The sequence below is a fragment of the Centrocercus urophasianus genome, unplaced genomic scaffold (assembly GCF_019232065.1).
Source record: "Centrocercus urophasianus isolate 14NV4802_14NV808 unplaced genomic scaffold, USGS_Curo_1.0 seq_30, whole genome shotgun sequence".
Taxonomy (NCBI): domain Eukaryota; kingdom Metazoa; phylum Chordata; class Aves; order Galliformes; family Phasianidae; genus Centrocercus; species Centrocercus urophasianus.
In genome coordinates this window covers 912,744-938,889 of record NW_024884867.1, presented here as the reverse complement: position 1 = coordinate 938,889, position 26,146 = coordinate 912,744, and the positions used below count along the sequence as shown (strand labels likewise).

The 26,146-nt window shown below is 42.1% G+C and overlaps 1 protein-coding gene across 1 annotated transcript in view; it reads left to right on the top strand.

Annotated features, from left to right (window-relative positions):
* MED13L (mediator complex subunit 13L) overlaps positions 1-26,146 on the top strand; it is a 179,213-nt gene that overhangs the window by 69,173 nt on the left and 83,894 nt on the right. Inside the window, exons 3-4 of the mRNA XM_042829053.1 lie at positions 14,669-14,753; positions 18,820-18,903. Of these exons, the coding sequence (XP_042684987.1) occupies positions 14,669-14,753; positions 18,820-18,903 (169 nt within the window). The remainder of the gene's footprint in view (positions 1-14,668; positions 14,754-18,819; positions 18,904-26,146) is intronic.

The window sequence follows — 26,146 nt, the reverse complement described above, 5'->3', positions numbered from 1 at the left end:
GTGCAGCAACTTTTAAGTCTTTTGGGCTAATTTGAAACTGATGGTGTGCTAGAAGGCATTTTAAAATATAGAGACCAAGAGTGAGATGAGTGGGGGAGATTTTTCTTAAATACAGAACAAATATATCATTCCTATGACACCTTGTCAAAAGAAAAGGCGCTCAAAGCAGTTCTTGTGAAATGCAAAAGATGACAGTAGTGAGAACATCAAGTATACACTGCCTTACAGATTTGCTGAGAACTCGTTGCAAATTTGTCAGGGATTAGGAGAATTTTAGGTATAAAATGCTGCTTTATCAAACTTGTTTTCCTATCACAGCATGAGTCTTTATGCTGAAAGTTCTTCTAGTGGAAATTAAGTTCTTGTTAAGTAATTTGTCTGTCTCTCTTATGGTATTGACTTGAAAGTGATCAGATTTGGTGAAATTACTTTTCATGCTTAAAGGTAGGAACTTCATGCGTTTTGTAGCACAATTCTGGTAAGGTCAGTAATTTGGATTACTTAAATACTACATGAATGTACATAACTGTCCAGAATGATCCCACTGCCCTGATCTTAACTCCTTTCTGAAGTTGCTGATAAAGCCCACCACTGCTGGGGCTGAGAATCGGTTTCAGGAATGCAGGGATAATGCTGGCAGTAGAGACTTTGTTTGCTTTCTTAACTCAGGTGGAAGTGGCGCAGTTATTTTAGATCTTTCCTCTATAGAGTTCCTCAATTTTAAGAAAAAGCTGCCTGTTGACCCTTTGAATGTGCTGATGTTTCTGTGACGATGATGATGATACTGATTAAAAACCTGTACCTTGGATATTGGTTATGTGTAAAATAAAGGTTGTGCTTCTCAATACCCTTTCTGCAAAATGTTAGTACAGTCTTCACGTGTTCGTAGAATTGAGTTTGTGGGAAGGAGTCACCACTGTGATGCAGAAATTTAGATGCGACTTGATTATTTTTTTCCAGCAGACTGCTATGTGGAATCATTGTAAGGTTTTCTGCTTAAAGACAAAGGCCTTCCAGACTGTGTAGATCTCGGATATACAAGGAAGAAGGAGTAACAGAATAAGTGTAATTATCAGCGGTGTTAATCATTGATCTGTTGGTTATGTTTGATAATTGCTTTGGACCAGAATAGACAGTATGTACTGTAGGAAATATCCAAGCAGGGTACGTTTCTGGTCCCTTTAGACTCTCCTTGGGGGAGAAAGAAGCAGAGCTTGGCCTCGCGGTGCTTTTCAGCTGTCAGCCTCCATTGCTGTCAGCTTGTTTAAATGTTACGAGGCAGTGCAGTGTGTTGGCCAAGGCGGATCCAGCTGAGCGGGGCTGCCAGCCTGACGTTGGGTTTCAGATGGGGACTTCTCCATGTTAATTTACAGTTAAACAGAGCTCTGCGAGTGTTGTTTAGCAGAGATAGCAGCATGTACCTGGTAGGAGTTGCTCATTACATCTGTGGCAGTGTCGGTTTGGGGGTGGCTTTTCTGCTGTACGTGAGAATTTCAGATTGGCTGTAGGCATGTACTGGAGTGAATGATTTATCCTTTTTTTTCTTGACATAAATTCAGCTGAGTTTTCCCTATGTGAAGAGCAGGTGTGGTTTGTGCCGGCAGTCTATTGGGTACATAGCTGAAGATGTACTTGTTTCTTTGTCATTAAAATCTTTGACAGAAAAGAAAAATTACATCCATTACGGTATCTAGATGTCAGTTAAGGCATTCTGACAACAGATTATTCTTTTTATTTTTATTCTGTCCTGCATTTGGAAACGATCCCGCAGATTCCCTGTCTGAATTGCTTGTGAGATTCCTGGGGCACCCAGCAGGGTTGGGCTGATGCTCGTGAAAAGAGGCTGCAGCCCAGAAGCAAACACAGAAGGATGCAGCCCCGAGCTGCTGATGTGCAGCGACGTGGGCTACGTGGGCACAAAGGGACTGCTGGGACCACCGTATCAGCTCTGATGGCAGTGAAGTCTCTGCAAGCAGTGCCGTGCCTCGGTCCTTCTGCTTGACAGCTGAGGTCTTTCCTTGAGGACGCATAAATGCGGCGTTTGTTTATCTAAGTGCTGGGAGAACATTAATGAGGTGGAAGGAATTATAGTCTCTGTATAGCTATGCTTTTGAAGTAGGAATGCATTTTTATTAATTAAAATAAAACTTCTTTTTTTTAGTAACTTCTTCGGGGGGGGGGAAAAAAAAAATAGCGTTTTGTGTTCACATGTGCAGTGGGACCCTGGAGCACTGCTGTGAGCCCTGACCCTCAGATGGCCACGCTCATCTTACTCAGATCCATTTACTTCTGGTGTTTCAGCCCAGTCTACATTGTGTTCCTATGAGCTTGGCGTCTGCCATGTAAGCCTGCCTGCTTTGTATTACCCTTTGACCTTGGACTTGAAGTATGTGGCATTACATGGGAATAGGCTTACCTTTGAGGGAGGATCCATTCTCATTCCCTGTTGCAGTAGCTGTTGCTGAGCTGTTTTGAGCTTGCCAGTGTGGCTGAGCTCTGCCTGAGGTTGGCGGCACTACTTGAGTAATCACCTACAGCACCTAGGAATCTAAGTAAAAAGTCCTGATGTCCCAATGAAGAGTGGCTTGAAAGCAAGAAATTGATGCGTGTCTGCACCCTTGGTTTTGCTGAACCAGGCTGGTGGGTGGAAGGCAGGGCTCCAAAAGCCAGCCCTCTTTTCCTTGGTTGTATTCCTCTGTGGGGCACTTCGCATCTATCCATTGCTTTCAATTTCCAGAATGCTCCATCTACTAGAGATGGCAGTTTGTGGTGTTCTGCCCTCGAGCTACTGAATTAAAAACAGGAGCATGCATACAGCATGCATTTGCCCCATTCAGAGCACTACAGCAGGATCTATGCCTTGCTGCATGGGCTGTGCTCCCTGTTGGATCCAAGAGTTTGCTGTTCTTTGTTGTTCTATTGGTAGCAAGTGGCATGGCCAGGTAAGGTGAGGTGTTAAAATATCTTTGTGAGTTCAGAGAAGCCATAGCTATGGAATAACTTTCCCAGTTCCCAGTAAGATGTCAAGAAAAAAGATTGGTTAGTGCTTTCGTTCAGCTATTCAGTAGCCATTTGAGATTTACAGAGATTTGAATCGTGAGTGCTGCTTTATGTATTACCCCTCTTTGCATGCTTTCCTTTCCCCATAAGTGCTGGGGGCATAGGAACAAAAAAGTACTTAAGAATGATGACGGAGAGCAAAGTGCGCAGAGACTGTAGAGAAAAGGTTAAGGCTCCTCATTAGATTGAACAGGAACGCAGAACCACAGATAAGACTAGGGAAAATAATCTTAAATCATGAAGGATCAGATCTGTCCTGTTTTCTGAACCTGTATAAATATTGGATGGCCAATCTAAATGGAAGGGTATGGGTTTTCATGTGGAATTCGAGTTTGAAGAGGGTGGGAGCACTTTAACGATTTACCAGAGTATGTGTAAGATTTTCTCATATTGAATTCATAGGCTTGGTAAAAAATTCCATAAGACTTGAGAGAAATAGAGCTGTTCTGAGGCTTCTCTTGTCTGAGCTGAGAAGAGGAGCACTGAGGGGCCCTGGTTTTCCCAGCAGGGCAGGGAGCATTGTGTGTAGGCTTGGGCTGGCAGCTCAGCAACTCGATGTGCAGAAGTGCCAGCTGCATCCTTGGGTGGCTCTTCTCTGTCCTGGGGGCTGAGGTGGCACCAGAAGGGCTGTGGGCTGCATCCTGAGCCATGCAAGGGGCCTACATCCCAAGTGGAGTATTGCTGGCAGGTCTCCATGGGCAGAAGTGCCTGCTTGTTTGCCAGTTGCTGTATGCTTTGTCTTGGCTTAATCAAAACCACTTGGAGAAAAGCTAAACTGTTTGGGAAGAAGATTAAACGAGGGTTTGACTAATTGAAAATGAGAACAATCCTGGTTTTTCTTCATCCTAAAGGATGTAAATTGCCTGTGAAGTCTGGGTGTGCTTTGTACTGCTCTGTACTTCTCTCTCAGCTGAATTATTCTTTCCTTCTGTCTTAGCACGTATATACACATAAAGTAGATTAACTTCTAATCTTAACTGCTGTTTTAATAAAACAAAGACAAATTTTCTCTCTGTTCCTGGAGTCCTTGAAGAGCAAGAACTTAAAAATGTGTGTAATAATGTAAGGGCAATGGGTAACCCTGATTTTTGCAGATGTGAAGTCCTTGCAATTTCCATGTTTCTGATGTGGCTCATTTATACTATAAGTGTAATGAGCGAGCCACAAAGTAGCTTAAATAAAAGGAGTTGCATAGGCATTGCTGGGTAGCTGGCCACTACCTGCCAGTAAGGTGTGAGCTCAGGAACGTCTGAGGTATTCTTAGCCACGATGATGAGCTCAAATCCTGTTGTATTTGATGCTGGGAGGTCCCTCTATGCAAGGACCAGTCCAGTAAGATGAAATGGATGCAGTCTTTAATGAGGTGGTAGTCTTTAATGTAGAGAAGCATTCAACAATTCTCAGCTGAGGCATAAATTGATGCCTTTTTTCTGTTTGAGATTTGTATGGGAGTTGCTTGTTCTTAAGTGGGCTTTCTTTGACGAGTTCCTGTTCTTCACAGCTCACGAGCCCGTTCATGTTGTTTCTGCAGTGAAGATTTAACAATTTATGACATCACATTAATATCCATGGCAACAGACTGCAAAGTGAACAGCATCTTACATTTGCATTGCAGAATTGGCAGTGAGGAAGATGCCTCCAATGGAAACATGGGAAATAACTCCAGCTAGGAATACAGGAAATCCTGTAAAAGGATTTTTTTTTTTTTTTTTTTTTTTTTTTTTTTTTTTTTGTAGATGCTTTCTCAAATTTAATGAAACTCACTTTTTAAAAGCAGTTCCAAGTATGAAGGTGAGTCAAAAGCTGCATCACGTTTTTGGTTGAACCCAAAGTCATCCTTTCTCCATCTCTGGCAGCTTCTGCCTGCACCTGCACTCACTGGGGCATCTTCCTCAACTGCTGTACGAGTTGCAGGGATGTTCGTAGGACAGGCCTGGCTATAAATAAGTAATTGCTAAATAAGTTACCTGCTCAGTCCGGCTGTCAGTGACAATCTGGTGGGCTCGGGTGGTCTGTAAAATCTTGATGCTTAGTTTGTAACTGTATTTCAAAGGATCTGTGTGTTTCCAAAATGACTTCGATCGACAGTAACTTGCTTTTTTTTTCCTGTTATTCTGCATTAGAGCTAAGTTATGCCATCTTTTCTTTTGGTTGGTTTTGTTTTCCCATAATCTTTTCTGTTTAAGAACAGAAACGTGCACAGTTTGTTTTTCCATCTCCATCAGAAAGAGCATCTGTAGATTTCCCAGCTCAAGTGCTTGAAAAAGCAGATTGGAATGGATGAGGGCAGGGATGCAAGGCCCATTTCTCACTGGGGGTTATTGGCAGCTGTGGTTGGGGCAGTCCCTCCCTGCAGACGGCTGTGTTCTGCTCTGTGAGGCTGTGGAGGACTGGAGGAGCCCGGGCACAGCTGTGCAGAGGAGTTGAAGGGCAAAAGCTGGGACTCTGGAACCTTACAGTTGGTTCTGGTGCTTTGCTTTTTTAAACAAATGAACAAAACAACTGCAGACAGTGCCAGCAGGGCTAAATTTGTTCTCGCTTATCGTTTTCAGTTGCTTTCTACTGGTGTACTCGGGAGGGGCGGCAGTGTTCTGGAGATGTGCTGCTCTTGCTGTGCTTGGCTGTGCTTTTTAACATGAAATTGCTTCAACTTTTCCTTCAAGTTTTTCAGTAAACAAATTTGAAAGCCAATTTTGTACTTCACTGTGTGGAGTATTATAGTGAGCTCCAGAAGCTAGGTAGGAGAAACAGCAAAATAAGTTTCAAAAGACTGTTTTCAGGTGGTGTGTAAGCAAGAATCAGATGTTTCAGAATCAGATGTTTCAGCATGTCGCTTTGAAAATAAGGGAGAGACTTAGCATGGATGTTCTGTGTATCATGGGATTCATGCTGCACTTTGCTCCTACAGCCATCAGTTACTTGTCTACATGACGTGATTTGTCATTAAAATGGGAGAATACTCTATAACAGCCTCCTGTATTCCTTAATTAAATCAAAATGTAGTTTTCTAATAGCATAGTGTTACAGAAAAGGCTTTCCAATGGAAGTTGTAAGTTCTATTAGCATCAGATTAAAAGCGTAGAGGAAAAGAAAGGAAGTAGTAATACAGACTGTAAGCACTTCAGCTATTGCAGGAAGTGTGAAATGAGAAGAATGGGCCCAACTTCAAATTTTATGCAAAAGAGTGAACTCAGATTTTGGATAATTGGAATCCCCATACTGGCTGAATAACAGCAGGGGATGGGATGGGAATGTCACAGCATCTCCAGGTGCAGACAGCAGTAGGGGCACCCAGCACTGATGGTTTCGTTGGGACTTCCCGTCTTTTTTTCCATAACTGTAAATTATCAGGTAAAAACTGTGGCAGCCTGTAAGCATATTGTAAAGCTGAAAACAAACATAAGCAGCAAGCTGCTTTCCTTAAAGGTGATGATACATTTTCTCATCTGCAAATGCAGTAGTGCAGCAGGAGCGCATGAGCCCCAGCAGTGTGTAAAACTGAAGGGCTGCACGAAGCGGCTGTTCTCTCCCCATCTGTGCCCAACAGCTCGTGCATCTGTGTCCTCATGGCCATGTGTGCAGTGCCCTTAGCCAGGGGCAGCCCTGCATGGACCCCATGGGTGGCACTGGCTTCAGGGTGCCTGGGAACACTGATGGGGTTGTGCCCAGGGGAGCTGGATGGGGAGAGGTCTGGGTTTGACCAAATGGCATCCTGTGGCTTGAGCTGTGCGGTGACTTGTTGGGGATGGGCAGCCTTGTGGTTGCCTTCCCTTTCCAGGCAGGGATCAACATGAGCCATATATGTATATATATGTATATATATATATATACTTTTTTAAAGAGCACCTTGGCGTTCTTGTACAGGTGCTTGGCCCTTCTACAGCCCCTCTGCCCTCGTGCTCCCCTTGCATCCAGCAGAGCCTCTCTGCTGGGCGTATGGGCAGCGTAAAAATATCTTGAGAAAAGAGAAAGAAAGCCCCCTCCCCCCCCTTCCCTTTGAACAGTGCAGGGAGGAAGGGTTCACTGATGCAGTTATAATTTGGTAGTTTTATTTTCTTTGAACCTGGAAAGATCAAAAGGTAGACGTGAGGGAGTTGTAGCCAGTTTGGGGAATGAGGGCTGCTGGAAGTCACTGAAAACGGGAGCAAAGGAGGAGGAAAATGGGAGCAAAGAAAGGAAAAAATGAGATTTGGAGGGGGAAGAAGAGAACAAATTGGATTTGGAGGGTGTAGAGGTGACTTTCTGGGAGGTTCCTTTGGCTTGCTTCTGGGATTTTCTGATAAACTGCTTTTTAATGATCTTATGATGAAATGCTGCAGAGGGAAATTAGATGTAATGGAAAGTGAAAAGTTCAGAGGTACGGGAGGAAATGTGGGAAGCTGCCCAGAACCAAGGAGTGGTCAGGGAGTGGAACGGGCTGCCCAGGCAGGGGGTGGAGTCACCATCCCTGGAGGTGTTCAAGGGACGTTTAGATGTTGTACTGAGGGATGTGGTTTAGTGGGAAATACTGGTGCTACGTTGGACTTACTGGTCTTAGAAATCTTTTCCAACCTAGATGATTCTCTGTGTGTATGACGTTCACAGCCAGGACACCAGGCATCCCTCCATCCTTGTAGGCCATCTTCACTAAGGTCACATTGGGAATTGGGGTTTTGGCTCTTTGTGTCTAGAAAAGGGCCTTTATGACAAATATGAAGTAGTTTGAAAGTTAAACTACCAAAAAAAAAAATGGGGGAAGAAGTAAACAAAACGTTTTAGATCAGGGATTTGTCCGAGTTTTATGGAGCGTGAGAGCAGGTTTCACACTGAGCAGTGTAAACAGCTTAAAAACTGCCCTATTTATGTTCGTTGTACTCTTTCTTGGGACAGTGCTGGTGACTGTGAAAGGCATTCAAAGCCAAACCACACAGCAAATGGAACTGTTCTGTTCGGAAGCACTTCTCTGAAGTGAGCAGCACAGCTCGCTTTGCATTCCTACATGGAAAGCTGAAATGTTTATACTGACTGCACGGGTAATAATAATAATAATAATAATTCTCCTTGGTTTTGGAGAAGTTGGATATTAGCCTTCATTTTTTACAGTATTTAGAAATGGCCCAGAACCAGGAGGTACTGGGTGTTCTAGGAGTGCAGTTTGTTCCTGGGGCTGTGAAATGGTACACTGGTAACCATGATGCTGAGCATCCTCTGAATATCTGATCTGTAATGTCTGACCAAACAAACAAACATAAACAGAGAAGCCCATGCAGGTATGGAGGAACCATGAGAGCATGGGAGAAGAGGAGGGGATGATTTGAGACTCAATCAATAGCTTTTAAAAAAAAAAAGAAAAAAAAAAAGTGTGGAAATGAAGAAAGCATTGCTTTTAGTAGCACTAGCACAATCTAAGTGCAGATACTTACCTACCATCTGTTTTTTTAATAGATAGTTAGTATGCTAATTTCTGTTTCAGTGTGCAACAACTAAAATGCCGTAGTATTCCTATGATATCCAGCAGCTGTTGCATCAATTTTCTTGTGATTGTTGGCTCTGCTAGAAAACTGTCATTTTTACATAGCAACCTGTGGGCCATTGCAGTGCAGATTTGGGCTGTGGTGAGCAGCAGCCCTCACTGGGTTTCCCATCTCCCTGGGCTGCAGGGCAGCGCTCGTGTGGTTGTGGATTCCTGACTGGTACCTCCAGTCTGAGCACTCCTTGGATGGACCCTGTGCATTCACAGAGCTACAGATAAGTTCTGTTTGTAAATAGATTAAGACAAATTGATCATTGTGTTGAGCGTTTCATCTGCGCTGGTTCTCTTTGGCTGATGAATTGACTGCAGGCTGTGCCAAGATGGATTCCCCATCCTGGCGGAGTGAGCAGTACAATTTCCCTACGATCATAAGCAGTGCAAGGAAATTAGATCTCTAAGTGGGTTGAATCTGATTTAGCAGTAAGTCAATTTAATCTCTAATGACTTCAGACACAGATTTTACAAGGTGATCAATGGCAGTGTAACAATGATCAATCAATAGCGTTGCATTTAATTGGATTTTTATGGGAGTAATATAGTTTTTCAAAATTAATGTACCGTTGCATCACTCTGTTACTCTTTCAACTCAATTCTTCAGAAGAAATGCTGGTTGCTCTCTGAAATATTGTTTGAAGACCACAGTTAATAAAAATTAAAATGAAAAATGAAATGCTTGGTCTTAGTAATTGAATTTCTGATTTTGTTTGAATTGTTTGGCAACGTGTTGTTAAAAACTGCGTCCGTGTGTGGCAGAAAAGCCGTGCTCTTCATATTTCATGGCGCACAGACAAAATACCAGAGAGTACCAAGGAGTGTGCACTGCTCTGAATAGCAACCTCAGGTAGCTGAGTAGCTCCCCATCCTCAGCAGTTTGACACAGTAATCTTCCCTCCAAGTAATCTCCTTGTCCCATGCGTCCTGCTTTAATCTATCAGTATTTCTGCAGCGTGCAGCAAGAAATTGATTTTCAGTAATTTTAATGGCTGAATAACTGGCCCTGTCCCAGAGTGTTTTTTCATATTTGCAGTGGCCAATGTGGTTACCGAGCTCAGTGTTCTGGATAATAGGTTTCATTAGTTTTGATGCCTGAGGTAAAAAAGCAGTAGGTGGGAATAAAGACTGTTTTTGATGTCTAGACGTTCGTTTCAGCTGTTGCTGCAATACGATACATTAAAAGGAAATATGTAACATAGCTCTGAGGAAATATGTGTTCTTTGAAACTAATTCTACTTTTAAACTGCTTAAGGCGGTGTGACCTGAATTATTAAAATGTGGGTGGCTGAGTTTCTTAAAGGTATAACTATCTGTGCCGTGCCAGTGCAGTCTCGACTTGCTTTCTCTCCTTCCTTCCTCTGTTTCTTTTAAGTAAAATATGTCAGTTTGGTCACTGAAGCAGAACAGAGTTCTTATTATCTTTGCAGTGTCTCTGCTGGGAGACCTAAAATTATTGAAGTATTTGCTTTGATATTTTGCTGTGACTTTTCTCCTTGAAATTTTTATAATGGCTCTTTTTTGAGAGCGTGGCTGGCTTCAGAAAAGTCGCTGGACGCTTTGAAGACCTTAATGTCTGGAATCTGAAAATAAAAGGCTGCAAGTGCACTCAGTTGCTCATTAATATATGTTTAAGTTATATGTATTTACGGTACAAGTCTAAGTCACTGTGGTTGCTTTTAATTAGATATCTGAACTGCAAGGGTAAATTTAATAATCAGAACAAATGTCCTGTTCATTTTTGGAGCTGATGGAAACAAAAATGATAAAAATGATAACAAACATATTTAAGAGCCTTATGTGAAGACTGCTGATGAGTTCCCATTCTGTTCCGAGTGGCAGATACTGAGCAGCTCAATCACCATCCATTATGATGAATGTCAAATGTGCCTTGTTGCTTTTTGGGTTTTCTCGTTAATGACTTGGTAAGGAGAAAATGAGAAGTACGTTCTCTGTGGAAACTCTGTTTGCATTTGGGAAGCGGCGTATTGTATTTTCTTTCAGGTAGAGGAAGGAGAAGGTTTCTGACCTTCCTGTAAGCACTTGTGTCCTGGAGGATGGGGAGCAGCAGGTGCTCTGCTGGAGCTTTTCTTATTCTTCCGCAGCGCTCTGTCAGTTTACACAGAATTATTTTTTTGCCGTTGTAACTGTTAACAAAACATCACAGAAAATTCAACTTTCATGTGAGAGTTCTAATGCCTGTTTACCTTTTCATTTTCGTTGCTTTTATGGGATGCAGCAATGAGGCCTCTTTGGATACGAACAGAATGTTCTCGTAGGAAACAGGCCATCTCAAATCACTTCTTTTAAGAAGCTGAAAAATTCACACTTCTCTTAGGATCCATATGCTTCTTCAGCTTTTTTATCTCTGCTGAATTTTAAGAGTGTATAGTGAGAATAATATAGTAGGGGCAGCTTATCAAGTAAATGGCAGAGATAGCATCGTAGTATCTTCTTTTTTCCTCAGAATCCAGATTTTTAGAGACTGAGTAATAATAGATTTAGTTATAGATTCAGTGGTTTATTTTGGGAATTGATTTCACTTCAACAAAACACATGCAGCAGTTGCTTGTCTGTATAACAGGCCAGCAGTGGCTTTATCTACCCAGGTCCTGGGTAATGTAGACTCTGAAAACAATGTAGACATTTAATTCTGTAATAAGGAGGTAATCTTATGCTACTGTCAAGCTGGACACTAGCTATTATTCTGATGCTCCAGAATTTTTAAAGTTATTGGAGAAATGAGACGTTTAAGGTGATGACAATGTTAGTCACTGGAGCTGGAAGGAGCAACACACAGAGTTGGAGACTGCTTGGTTCCAGCAGCCTGGCTCTGTGAGCACTGCCTTCTAAAGCAACTACTGGGCAGTTTGGTCCCACTGGATTTGCTGCTTCTCCAAACTCTCGTTTCTGTGGCAGAAGCAGCAGGGCAGTAGGCACCTGCTCTCCTATGCTTTTTCCCTTATTCAGACTTTGCTTGGCTTCTGCCTTAATTTCTTTTCATATTTTTTTAATAAAATGGCTTTCACAGCTGTTGTGTAGTGCCTTTTTGGCTGCCTCTGAAGAGAAATGTTTCGGCTCTGGTAACAGAATGCACATTTAGGACAGGACCTAGGTGCTTGGTGCAGATTTGTTTCTGAACTGGTGCAGCATCTCTGTTCTGTTACCTGTGGGCCTGAGAGTGCTACCAGGCAGTGCTGAGAGACTCCTGGGGGCTCAGGTTGAAAGCAGTGTCAAGAGCCTTACAAATCATTGTGTAGACAGACTGCAACAATTATTTCCTAGTCTTCAATCTGCGTAAGGGACTAAAAATGTTCAGCTTCTAAAATCTAAAGATATTGTTACAGTGTGAGAAACCTTGCAAACGGTGCAGATAGTGGAAGCCAGAGCACTTTGCCAAGTTTATCTCTGCTCTCCATTCGCAATTTGGAGTTGTGATCTGTTGCAGTTATTTAAGGCCTTCTGTGATGAAGAGTGGATCAGGAAGCCGGAGAGCAGAGAGGAAATGCCATGCTGAAGATCTGATCCCACCAGTCCCTGTTTATTTGGGGACAGACATGTGCAGCTCTCGTTGTGAGATGAACATTTTCAGTAGGTTGAGGAGGTATTAATTACAAGATGCACAATGTGTTAATGTGCCTGAGAATCAAAGGTAGGATTCATTAAAGCGAGATGTCTATAAAGGCATTGTGATATGCTTGGAGTGAAATTTACATGATTGGTCTGGAAAACAAAAGTGTTAAGGGATGATGCCATTTCCTGCTCACCAGTGAACCCTGTCCCACTCCATAGCTGCTTCCCAACCAGCCTCATTCATTGGAAGACTTGGCCCCTGGGCCTTCGTGGTGGTTGTCCTCATGGCATTGCTTTATCCTACTGTTCCTAGGCTATGGGGTGTGCTGCCCTGCCTTCTCCTGAGCATACTGTAACAGGAGCACAGCCAGGTCACTGTGAAGAGATGCGGTAAAAGAGGAACAGGGCTGCAGAGAAGCTGTAGCAATGGGGCAAAAGAGCACTGGTGATGTCTAGCACCTCGTGAGTTGGTAGTGATATTCTGTAGGGTTACATCAGTTTTGTCTTGGAAAGCACAAAGCAGCGCAATCTGATCTTATTTCTTCTGGAGACAATGGCAGCATTCAACTAGCAGAACACAATTTTGAGAGGTGGAAAGAGCTATTCTTTGAATCCCATTGAGTCTGTTGTGCGTACCTTGGACTGGGGGGAAAAAAAAGAGGGATAGTGATTGGGAACATCGGAACTGGCTGCAGGAAGTTCCCTGGGATGGTATGGAATAGATTCCTGTCTCTCATTTTGCATGAAGTTCTTAATGCAGATACAGAGCTTGTTCTTGGCACAGATGTTCTGAGGTGATCAGTGTCAAACTTGAGTACCGCTCAGTGCTATGTAATAGTAAGTTTATTTTGCCTGTTGTTACAGGTTCTATTAATTTCCTGATAATGTGTAAAAAACCGAACTTTATTGAAACATGGATTTGCATAGAAATGAAATCATATCGTGGTATCTCTCATACTTTACCATGTGACTTCTTAAATTGTTCACTTGAGAGCTGCTCAGTTTTGGAGTGCAGCTCCATACCAGTAGCTGTTCCATATAGAAACTCAGTTTATTGGGTTTCAGGAGCTGTAATCAGTGGTTCTCAGAATGTGTGGACATTCTGAAGATCCTTAAGAATACTGTTTCAAAAGTGAAATGTGAAGATCTGTCTTGTAGACATCTCTGGCACGCTACATGTCTGATGTTAGTAAGCCTGTGTAGGAGGTAAAGAGGCTCTGAGGGAAGGAGGTTTGGCTGTGCTTTTGCCCAGAAGCCCAAGTCTGGCTCTGCTTTCTTCTGAGACAGCAACTGCAGAATTCAGTAGGGCGATATGGTGCTAAGGCCTTGGTCATACACTCTGTACAAGGAGAGAGATGCCCTTACCAGCACACACTCATAGCATCCCATGTTTGCAGTCACCTGCCTATTCTTGTTTGAGCTGCGTGCCTCAGGGTTAGTGAGAAGCAGAATACTGAACACTGATGTGTTTTGGGGCTTTGAAGCTGCATTTTGGAAACTGTTGGCAATAATAATAGCTTTTATAGGGAAAAAACTCCTTAGATACTTCATTTAAATACGAGTTTAGAGTAAGCTCTACATAGATGATAATCTCTGCGAGGCAGACGTGCTGTTGGAAAGTTCCATCCTTTCAGTTGGCCGAGGAGGACTGTTAAGGATGCAGTCCTTAACACGTTGCTGAATTTTGTTTGCGTTTTGAAAGATCTACAGAGTATTCCCATTCAGCTGAGATGACAGAACTCAAACAATTAACAAATCCATCTTCCTTGACAAGGTTATTTCATGGTTCGCGTTTACTCTGGCAGAGATGAAATCCTTTTGCAGTCAGGAGGTGCAGATTCTGGTGCAGATTGCCCTTTGCTCTTGGTAGTTCTAGAATTCAGCAGTAGTGCCACAAGAACAGCAGGTATTGCTGAGGTTTGTGTATCCTTCATGTTCTCATTCCAGTGAGCAGTTTGTGCTGCGCTCGGCTGTGAGATATCAGTAGTGTTTTCTACTCCCATAAATCTCTGCAGTCGTGAGATGAAGCTTTCAGATTTTATTTTGAAAGAAAAAACTGCTGTGTGTTTTCACTGCAATATTATCAGTCACTGGAGTGGAGGAACTTCACCTGAGCATGACTCTGAAAATTCAGTAGAGTTCTTCTATTTACGCAACTTAAAAGCATTGATTTTAAGCCTTTACTGATTCACTTTGCTGTCTCTATCGGCACAGGAATTGTAAAGGATCTGTCAGCAGTTGTGGCAAAGTATGATCATGAATTCTTCACCCCCTGCTTTTAATATTGAATCCTTTCCTACTGACAAATGCTTGCTTTATGCAGTTCTGTTGACTTTGTTTTTCCCCTTTCACCATTTAAATTCAAAGTTGTTGTCTTTAGCTAGTAACATTTATATCTCCCTTGGTGTTGTGCTCAATAGTTGAAATAACTTCACAAAACATGCTGCCATGGGGAATTAAAACTGCTGGAGTTACGTTTAGTGCAAATGTATGTCCTCTGTTCTGAGCATGTTGATGTTTGTTTTTTTGTAGTGGTGGAAGAAGGACTGTGGGAGAATGGTCTTTCCTATGAGTGTAGGACCCTGCTCTTCAAAGCGATTCATAACCTTCTGGAAAGGTAAGAAACACTTTGTTGCACTCAAATGTTTCATTTTTACATTGAACGAGATTCAGGATATTTATGTGCCATTTATATTATCGATCTTAAAATAGATTTTTTAGAGGTAGAACTTCACTACAAGAATGTGAGAGAGAAATGGATTTCTGAAGTCATTTAATCTGGTAATGCATCATGAAGGACTGTGCAGACTAAATACTCATACAGCAAGTAATGTGGTGTGTTTTTCTGCTTGTGTTCGTGCTGGGGAGCTGTTTCAAGAAGGTTAAAAAGTTTAGGGAGTAGAGTGTTTGCAGAGTATAATTGTATCTGACCCCTAGCCCCTTTGAGATTAAATAGTACGTCTCTTAACAGCTGTTACTGAAAGACCTTAACTCCATTCTTCCAATCACCGTAATGACATGCATGTTACAACTTGGCTCAATTTGTACACGATATTCAGAGGGAAGCTTCACAATTCTGTCTCTGGCTGCCTTAATGTAATCTAGCATTGGTTCCTTTTGTCTTCATAATATGTGTATAATTTGGCTGCAGAGTCACTGTATGATTAGTTAATACACTTGAAGCTTTTTCTTCTTAAGCCAGCTAGCAGCTCTTAAGCATGCTGAAGACAAGCTTCTTTGTTAGTCCTTCAGTGTTTGACACTGCAGCCAGACTGGTGCATTTCATTCCTTCTGTTGTTGCAGTTCTTCAGGTCTTCACCACCTTCCTGTGTTATATTTCGTGTACTTTTATGTATTTTTAGGTCTTCTCAGGATTGTGTCATTAAACTTTTCCCACATTTTTTTGAATAATAAAATAGAATGCATCTTTCTTGTTCCACTGTGTTACAGTTTATTTGCAAGATGTAACAAGACATATTTTTCTTGGAAAGTAAGCTAATTGAAAACACTTTCATCTTGTCTCATTTAGCATCCTGTTTGCTTTGATCTGCTTACTAGTAATCAGATTTGCATTATGTTCCTGAGGCTGAATTTCCATGAGCATAGTAACCGTGTCCCCTTGACAATCAGTACCTGTTTGTGCCCAGAGCACGTTAACTCCTACATGCACACACAGGTACGGGGGCCAAATGTTGCACTTCTTATTTCCTGCTTCATTGCTCTTTGGGGGGATTTTAATACAAATAGCAGACTGCTCAAAGTGAATAAAAATGAATGAATAGAAACATTCTCAGCTTGGAATGGTCACTAGTTCTGTTGTCACTTTGCAGAGTGTAAGTGAAAAATGCATTTTACACATGCTTATTGATCTCTGGTACCCATCCAGCGGTCTTTAAAGTAGGCTCCTAATGGATATTCTTATTTCTTGGAACACTTGTAGCTCGTGAAGTAGAATTTACGAAGACAGCATCGTCAACAGCAGCAAACTGTACTGGGATGGGGTGGCAGAGCTAGTAATATCGTTTGTGCCTTGGCTGAGCGAACATCCCGGGGCACTCTTTCTGTCAGCAGTAGTTGGTGGCATTTTGTTGGTCAGCATACACCTTTGGGTGCTACTGGGAGCATCTCTGGATGCCTCGGAGGCCCAGACTTGGCCTCTTACCCTATGGCTGAGGCTGCCTTGCTCCTCTCCCTGGGCCACAGGTGCTCCCAGAAGCATGGGGGTTGGAAGAGACCTCAAGAGATCATCGAATCCACCTCTCCTGCTAAAGCAGATCCCCTACAATAGGTCACACCAGTAGGTGTCCAGGTGGGTCTTGAATATCTCTGCGGAAGGACGCTCCAGGGGGCTGGGGCACAGCATGGTGGCCTGCTCCTGGTGCAGCCTGCTCTGGCTTGGAGGCCTTTAGCACTAAGGTTTATAATGCACATGTTGTCAACGTGACCGAGAGGGCAGGTGACCAATTATCTATCACTATCAGCACTGCAGGCTGCTGTCACCATGGGCCTGAAGCTCCATGGCCCTGGGCAGCACAATGGTGCTGCCTGCTGTCCCCAGCAGCTCATTGCCTTCCTGCTCAGAAAACACTGAGAAGATCTGAGGAAATAATACTGATTAAAATAATACTATTTTATAATCATTTGTATGCCCTCATCGGATCACTTTATCTTAGAAAAGTAAAATCAGGAGTACAGGAGGTCAAATGGCAGCGCGGTGTTTTAATAGCTGTGCTGCTTAAGAAGAAAACAGCACTCAATCTTAACGAGAGGAGCAAGCAGAAGAGTTCAGAGTATTTTATGTTTCCATGTGATTAAATAACTGCTTTAAAGTGTCTACTCATCTGGGGTTTATGACCAGCGTTTTTTTCGCTCAAGTTCATTGTTATGGCTTAGTGCTAAGGACTCCAATTTCTGCTGGATGCTTATAGAGCAAGACCTAATTCAGTGCTGTCATTAATTGTTCACTCGGCCAAATCTTTGAGACCTGTGCCTCTGCAGTCATGCTTTGCATTTCATATAGGATTATGTCTTGAGTGAGCTGAGATTCAGCTCAGCATGTGTGAGGGATAGCTCATTCCTAAGGCCAGCTCTGCTCACCAAGACTTCTTTCTGGGAAGTTAACATTTGTTTGAGGCAGTTAAGCCTGCTGTCCTGAGACATGATGATGTGGCATGAAATGTGCACGTGGGGGGAGTTTAAAATTGTACTTCTTGCTAGTACAGATTCTTTTCTTTAGGCATCTGATATAAACTCTACTTCCTTTGTTTTTATGAAGCGTGGTGATAGTGAAGGGCTTTCAGACAGCAGCTCTTTCCTAGGGAACCACTTACTGAAGAATTCCTTCTTTTCTACCAGCACAAGAGCAGTGTCTTCAGATCCGTGGTGGCTTAGCTTCCAAATTCAGTTTAAGATATTGAAATACTCAATGAACTGGATTATTTTAACTTGAATAGAGAAATGGTGTGGTTAGAATATTCTTCAGCCTAGTTTTAATTTTGGAAAACCCTGCCAAGTTTATACAGAAGATCTATGAACACGCTGGTATCTACGTTGTCGTCCATTTCCTATCTGGTTTAGGTGTGCTTTTAAAATATACAACACAAAGATTTTCTAAGTTTTAAAGAATGTGGTTTCTCAGCACATGAGGTGTGATTGTTTTTGGTTTGTCTGCAATTCTGCAAAAGAAATAAATGGTTGGAAAACTTGGAAGGATGGAGGAGTATCCTTTTTCCACCCAACGAATGAAATACTATTTAGATGTGAAACATAGAGAAAGCTTGCATATTGCCTTTCATTTGTAATCGTATTGTAATATGAACCACTAGCAAAAATCAGTTTGTTATTGTTTTCAGAACGTAATATTTATGTTATTAGAAGATAAGCCTTCCTAACAAATCTGTGATCCCTCAGGCAGTTTGCTCAACTGCACATTTAATGTACAAAGTGTGTTTAAGTTGTGTTGACATAATGCAAGTGGGATTTATTGGTACGGGTGGATGTAGGAAGTCATCCAGCACATCTTCAGCTTGTCAGCCCAAACTGATTATTGATCACTTTGGATTCTCCCTACTTTTTTCAAAGCCACAGAGCCCACCATTTCTGGAGTATGTTTTGCTGGAGAGAAAAATGCATGTTTTTCTGAGAGAAAAAGCTCTATCATCGTTACAACACCTGAAATAATGCTGTGGATCGTGTGAATAGAAAATGGTTCATTGTTAATTTTCATTGTTAATTTTGGGTTAATATAATTTCCTGTCGTTCATATTCTATTGTTAGTTTACACTGTTGTTTTCATGTGGCAAATAAGGAACGTGTGTTCTTTGTCATGAAGTGTCAGAGAAACACAGAACACATTCTGCAAATAATCTTTGTTCAAGAAGGGGGGGGGTTAGAAAAGCAAGGCAATGGATCATTCAGCAAACAAAGTTGGTGTGGAAGAGGAGAGATTCAGTCAAAGAGGAGGGCAGAATGTGAATATCTGCAGTAGTGCCTGTGTGTGGAACTGGACAGTGACTGCTGTGATAGTGTGGGATTTACATGGAGCTCTGAACCCAGAGCTGCTGAGTTGGTTTCAGACGAGGGAAGACCAGCTGTTTAATCTCCTTCTATTTGCTGTTTTCAAAGACTGCTTTTAATTACATCCTAGGATGTAACTAGTAATTGTTGATGTAATTGTTTTCTAGGTGCTTGATGGATAAAAACTTCGTGAGAATTGGAAAATGGTTCATCAGACCCTATGACAAGGATGAGAAGCCTGTTAACAAAAGGTGAGGTGATGTTTATAACAAGTACTGTTCTTGTCAGTGTTTTGTTTCACATGCCAATAAGTTGATACTGCCTTTTGTGGATTGTTTTCCATTTTATTTATCATATAGCAAGTATAAACATAGACACTGTTCATATCAGTAATACGTGGAAAGTAATTAAGTAATTTCAGAAGCATTGGTGATGATAATTTAAGATGAGAAGGTGAGCATGGTGTTTGACTCTTGATTTCACTTTTTCTGGCTATTTTTTTCGAGTGTCCACCTGTTACACTCATTATCCAACAGCATTCCAGGTATTTGCTACGAATGATTTGAATTTCTGGACACCTTCCCTCAACCTGAAATTTTAAGCAGAAAATTAAGTATAAGCTTATTGAAAGTTGCCACCCTTGATATATAGCTTTCACTGATGGGGCAGGCTGACTTTGGCTGATGGATGTTCTTCTCTTGCAGCAGGACAAGCATGGGAAGGGGTAGCTGTCTGCACTTGCTCTCTGCTATTTCCTCTCCCAGCGTTAAAGGTTACAGTGTTCTCAGATCTTCTGGTACTTGCATTTATAGTGTCAAGAATAATCTGAGTTAAGCTGAAACACAGATTTTCTAACGGGAATCATTTTGACAGAACTGGGTTAGGAAGTGACTAAACATGCAGTTATGCTGGGAGGTTTGAAGGTAATGAGCAAGCGGAGATGAAGTGGGGTGGCAACTTCTTCTTTCAGTGTAGCAAATCACAGCAGCGTGTCTGAGGACAGCTGTAGGTAAGGTGAAAATTGGTCTGGAGCTCATATACCCTCTGCCTGTCTCTTAGATGTCGTACTGTTGCTACAGTGGAATATTACAAAGCATTGCCTGCATTCTGTGACAGATTGTGTTAACCATGGACATGGAAACAGAAGCTGTTCTTAAGATACAGTGTAGTAATTAGACGTGAATTTATCATCTTTGTAAAAAAAGAAAGCTTCAACTTAGTGTTGGGATGTCTCTTTTGTACTGCTTGGACTCTTTGTAGCTAAGCAGAGTTGTGCTTTAAGTGTAACTTCTGTGACTTTACTCTCAGCTAATGGCAAGAAGCCATTGAAATCTCCAGTTTTGCCCATGTCTTCCTGTGCTCTGGCTGGACATAACCCACTGCCCCCTCATGTTTTCTATGCTTGTTTTCTGATCACAGGAGTATCTAATTTTCTGGAAGAAGGTAATGGTTTGGTACTGGATTGGTGCTAGGTACTTGGTTTGGTATTACTGGAAAAGTGAGAGAGCTCCTTTCAGCAAAAGCTATTTGTTTTATCAACCTCACTGCAGCTTTAGAGCACAAATGAAATGCATCTGTGATTCTCGTTTTTATTCCTGGTGTGCAACAGTCTGAGAACTGAAGCATCTGATGCAGTAGACAACATCTGTCAAACAGCAGCAGCACTGACAGAGGGGAACGTTGCTGTAGAATTCTGGGAAGCTGGTCGGTTCTGTGCCTTATTTATATGTGACACCAAATTGCTCGTACAGTGAGGTGATCTGAGGGGATCTTCGTGTTGGTTTGGGATGTACGTACAGTATGCACGGGACATCTTCTAGAGAAGGCAGAACTACGGAAATTAATGGAGAACACTGAAGTGATATTTAAATATCTACTGTATATAAAACGGCATTTTTATGGGGAGTTTTAGGCTTAATGAGTGGATGCTTGATTTCAAGAACACAGTTGTTGTTGGGTTTTAATTAGTGAAACTAAATGTCGTTATCAATCCTATGGATATGCAGAGCTGTGTTGTTTGTTTTTTTAAGAGCATTTATGGCCCAGTTGGAGATGGCTTTGGGGTTGTTTGAGGTTGGTCATTTCTCTGTTGCAACCATGTCATTGGAACTGTCTGATGTTACTGGGAGGTGGGGTGCAGGCTGCAGAAGATGGCAGTAGGATCTGGTTCAGACAGTGGCAGTAATAGCAGGAGGCTTTGAGGACGAATTTGTCCTGACTTTTAATTTAATCTCTTGTACTTCTCTTTCTGTGTCTCAGTAAGCACAGTAAACTATCTTTACATAAAAGTATTAACGTTTGTTCCACATAAATTCATTGTGAAACTCCTGCTCTAAGCAGCAGCTTGCAGATAGCACAGTAAGGAGCAGTTGTAAGATGAGCAGGCCAGCTGCAGGGGGGTAGGTGTTCTAGCACTGCTGATGGTAATGCCTTCATGGCTACAAAAAGTTGTAAAATATAGTGACTAAACCCATGTAAGTGTGTGAAATACCAGAAATACATTGGGATCTGTACACTGATTAGGGTGGAGTTTGGGACCATGTAATCACATTGAAAATGTAGAGTGTTGTCCTTGGCTGGAACAAGGTGTATGTACATACACATTTTAACCCTTTCTGAATGCATGGGAAGCTGCTCAGATGTCATTCAGACAGAGAAATGCAGGCGGTTCTGCAGTCTGGTTTTATGCCTCAGGTGAAGTTAGTTGTCCCCAATTTTGGAAATCCTGGACCACCAAGTTCATCTCAGCAGAGCACTCACTGGGTGATGGCTGGCTTTGAGCACCCAGGGAAGGAGCAGAGCTCGTGCAGCTGGCGTTCACAGAGCAAATCCATTCAGGGCCTGTGATTTTTGTGAATGGCATTAAGGGAGAAGGGTGGGGAGATGTGTGAGTTTAGAATGAAGTCAAAGATGAAGTGGAGCGTGGCAGTGGCCGTGACCCACTTAGTCCTGAGATGTGAAAAGGAGGCCTGGGAACAATGGGTGACCTTCTTGGGCAGCGTGAGGAACAATGTGCCAGATGAATTCTTCTGCTCTGCTCAGACATGAGGGAACAGCAGAGGGAGTTACAGATCCACATGCGATTGTTTTGCTTGCAGGGGGAACCAGATGCTTTTGACAGGAGATTTAGTGCGGTGTTGTAGGTTTTCTTTCCCAAGTATCCTTTTTGTTAGCACTAGCTAATAGTACATGTCGCTTGCTGAACAACGCTGCATGCTTTATAGTCTGTTCTACAGCAGTGTGTGTCTGAAATATGTTTCCAAGCGACTGCTGAAGAATGCTAACCTTGCTTATTTATCATCACAAATGATAGAAGGAACTGATATGCTTTCCGCTGTGTTCGCAGTCACTTCCCAAGTTGTGTGTGGGGATTTTGGATTGTGGATGCACTGCTACAAATCTTGAGCATGCTATCGAAGGGGGAAAAAAACTCACCATCTTCTTTTGAGGTTTTAACTAGAATGATTTCAACGTCTGTTTTGTTGGTGTGTAGTAGAAAATTGAGAAAGAAATCAGTTTATGTAGAATTGCATGAGCAACTTAATGTAAGTTAAACTATTTTTTAAATGACTTACATAGCTGGTGGGTCCACTCCTCTTTTCCAAGTTTGAGTTTTCTTCTCTTTAAGAGGAATAAAAAGCAAGGAAAGTTCAGTCAGTAAAGTACTTGGAAGTACTTACCTCATTACAAGAAGTACTTTTTCAGCTCTCTCCTAGTAATAGGAAAGGTCAGTGATGTTTCAGTAGCAACGTTGCCTTTCATGCACTTGAAGCAGTGCAGGTGGAAGAGCAAAGTGCAGCTGGGCTGCTGTGAGACAATACAGTTCTTCAATTTCAGTTTCCAGTCAAATTTTTGTTACTGTTCCATGTAGCAGTTGATCCTCCTGTGGTGCTGGTAGAAGTCTCTCTAAATTACAAGCTTACAGTATCCCAGTAAATAAACTATCCTAAGCTTTCATATCAGCTCTTTCCCATACGGTCTGAGCTCTTGGAACTTCCGTAGTTTAGCAGAGTTCAGTCAATACATCCTCACCTCTGCTTTTTACAAGCATCGGAGTGGGGCACAGAGGAGTGCCTTGGAGGGCTGAGTGCTGCAGGCACTTCAAGCACTGCTTTGAGTTCTTGAAAATCACCGGTTTTCTGGGAATAGCTGTAGGACTTAGCCAAGGAGTATCTGTCTGATCAGCGATGCCTCTGGTGGCACTGAGCATCATTTCCAGGTAAGGCTGCAAGCTGCATTCTCTTCTTGCTGTGCTAGGAACTCGTGTCAGTCAGTTCTTCATCTGAAGGCTTTAGTGGGCTCTGGGGGAAGCTGCAGTGCAGGGCCAGGAGGGCCTGGAAACGAGCAGCGCCGGGCTGTGGTGTGTGGCACTGAACAGATAATGTCTTCTGGCAAATGTTATCAAGGTGATTCATTAAATAATGGCATCGTTCAGTAGGAGCACGGCAGAACAAGTTTAACTGGTCTAGTTACAGTTTTTTAGTGGGATTTGAATTCCTCAGCTGAGGAATGGTAATGGATTGTACACATGCAGTGCTGTGAGAGCACGAACCAAGCCATTTAAATTGTTTTGATTCTTATTTCTGATCTTGTATCAGAAATCTTATTTCTGTACTTGTATTTTAGCAGTGTAAAAAAGATTTCAGTGATGTGATCATATTCTTGAAAGCGGTGGTGCTGCAGTAATTTACAATGTATGGCATGCTGTAGCCAACCAGTATCTTCATGACTGAGGAAAGGCTTGCAAGGAGAACAATCTGATTTAATTCTAAATCAGGTATGATTTGTTCCCAGCTTCTTAAATAAAAGCTATAGAAATATTGAGTAGTGAGAAATACTGCATATTTTTCAAAAATTATTCCCATACTCAAAAAAGCAGGCTTTTCTATCGTAGTTGAAGAAAAAGCTTAGTTCCCAGCCAGAGGTTTTTATACCTCTCAGGTTTAAATTCTGAAAAGTAATGTTAATCTGAGGTTCTTTCTCAGTCTTACGGTTTCAGCAGCAAGCTCTGCTGTGTGTTTGTTTCATTCAAACCGGCAGCCTTGTGTACTAAAGCTGATTTTACCTTCCAGAGTTGGGGAATGCAGCCGTGGGAATGCAGTCTGTGTTCATGTTTAGCTGAAGGAGTTGGTGCAAAACACGGAGTGCAAACTTCAGTGTTTTTAATGCTTTGTCTTTTTGCAAGACCTGATATTGCTGATATCAGTGTGCTTGAACTTCTGATGTCTTAGAGCAATTTAATATAACTGCACTAAAGTGCATTAATGTGATATAATTTGTAAATACAATAAATGCTTTTACAGAGACAGTAAAACATTAATAATTTAGGAGTACTTAAGAATGTTATTAAGATAATTTGGAAAAATTGTATTCAAACCTGTTTAAATTTGTACGACCTGCTATATGCTACTGGTAACCTTGGGGTGTTGGTGCCAAATTTCAGGAATCCTGTATGTATAACTCTTGAGGATGCCAGCACACACTGTGCAGGAAAAAGTGGGGACTGCAAGCCCTGAGGTGCTTTATTAGCACAGTAAATTCCTAGATGAGCTCTAAATTAAGTAGGGGTATTCTCTATTCAGTGGCTTAGTATTTTTTCATTCAGTAATGAAAATAATAAAGCAGTGTTTTGGAAAAGCTGGAATGGACTGTCGCCATGCTGTAAAATTTTCATAGAGCACATGAAATATCTGCCTGGCTTGTGCTCTCCGTGCTGCCGTATGCTGTGGCACGTAGCCACCGCTGGTAGGTTTTATGAATGTCCTGCAGTAAATGAAACCAGAGGCCAGATGGATGCACTTGTAGCAAGTATTGCTGAGGGCTGCTTCCTTCCCGGATTGACCCAACCTTTTCAACTCCCTTTCCTGGGGTAAGAGCATTAAAAAGACAGTGGCAAAGTAACCCCAGGCACCAATTCTTCAGATTTGTTGACCCTTGCCAGTGAAGATAAAGTCCCAGGAATATCAGAGGGGCTTCCTACGTGGGGTCACTGGAAGATGTCACAGGAGCAGTGCTTCTAGTATGCTCTGTGTATCCACTTTAGCTAATTCAATTGATGCTGCAGAATGTCTTACACAATTGTTTGCTGAAGGCTTGGAGCTGAGCCAGACAGCTGAGATAGAGTGGGTAGGCTGTTGTTAGGCGTGCCATTTGTTCCACCTTTGCAAACTTACCCGTCTTGATAGCCGGGGTTATGCTATTGCACCGGCCTCTTTGTATGGATGCAGCATTATCTCAAAATGAGACTGCTGCTTGCTTGCCAAACAAAGTTTATTGTGCTCGCGTACCACAGTGAGTCCTCTGTCCCTGAATTCATGCAGAAACTGTAAAAGGTGGGCATTTGGTGGGAGGGGAGGGGAGGGGGGAGGGGTGCAAGCAGCAGAAGTGGTGGAACCTCCAGAGAGGATTTTTGTAAGCTCCAGTGCCTTTCCAACACAGTGCACTGCTGGGCAGTGTTTGCCACGTCGAAGTGAGACGTTAGCAGAGTTCTTTCTCACAACAGCAGAGGATAAGAACAACAAGCTCTTGTCTGTTAGGGTAGCCCCTCTCCTGGGCTATACTTTGAGGAAGTTGAAAAATTCAAGGTGCTGTCACTAAGCATGATGGAGCGTGCATTTTCATATGTTTTCAACTGCTGTTGTAAGGATTTTGAGGAAGCCAGGAAATGGTTGGTGAGTGCCTGGGGAGGTATTTCCATCAGCAGCCACTTGCACACTCGAGGTCACTGTTTTTGCTGTCTTTGGGTATATGGTGACGTAAACTGGAACCCCCAGAAGTCTGTAATGAGTATCCGTTACATCTAGGATTTTGAGATAAGGATCATTTTACTGACGTAATGAATACAGATGAACAGACGTGTATAAAACTGCTCTTCTCATCTTTTGTTCTGGGATTCTGTACAGCTTTGTCTTGAGCTTCTTATTTGCAGGCAACGTTTATTTCATATTCAAATGCTTACACATGTAAGGCTATTGGCATGCCTACATGTGCATCAACTATGTGCATAATTTAATATAATTGAGACACTGTACTATTTTTCACACTTGTTCGCTTTTCAAATAATTATTTGAAGATCAGAAATGTTTGTGTCTGGGATATACGAACAGCAAGTTGTTAAAGAAAAGCATGGTTGTGTACTTCTGTTTGCTGCTTCTTTGTAGTTATTTATGTTTATCTAGTTTAGAAGTGACTTTGTATCTTCGTGAATTGTTTGGAACTTCAATAATTATATATGAAGCCTGGCTTAATCAGGACTTGGTGACCAATTAGTGAAGTCCCACTAATGTTTAAGCTCCTTTTCTCATTATGCGTTCGCTATTGGCACTGTATATAAAGGATAAACCAAGTGCCCCTGATGTGCTGTTAATTAGATTTGTCAGGGCTCCCAGTTGTACTGTCTGCCAAACACAAGTGTTGTCACTTACTGTATCAGTAATGAATTGACTTAAGGGCTTTTGTAGATATTTAGAGGGCCTTAGTTTTGAATACTTATTT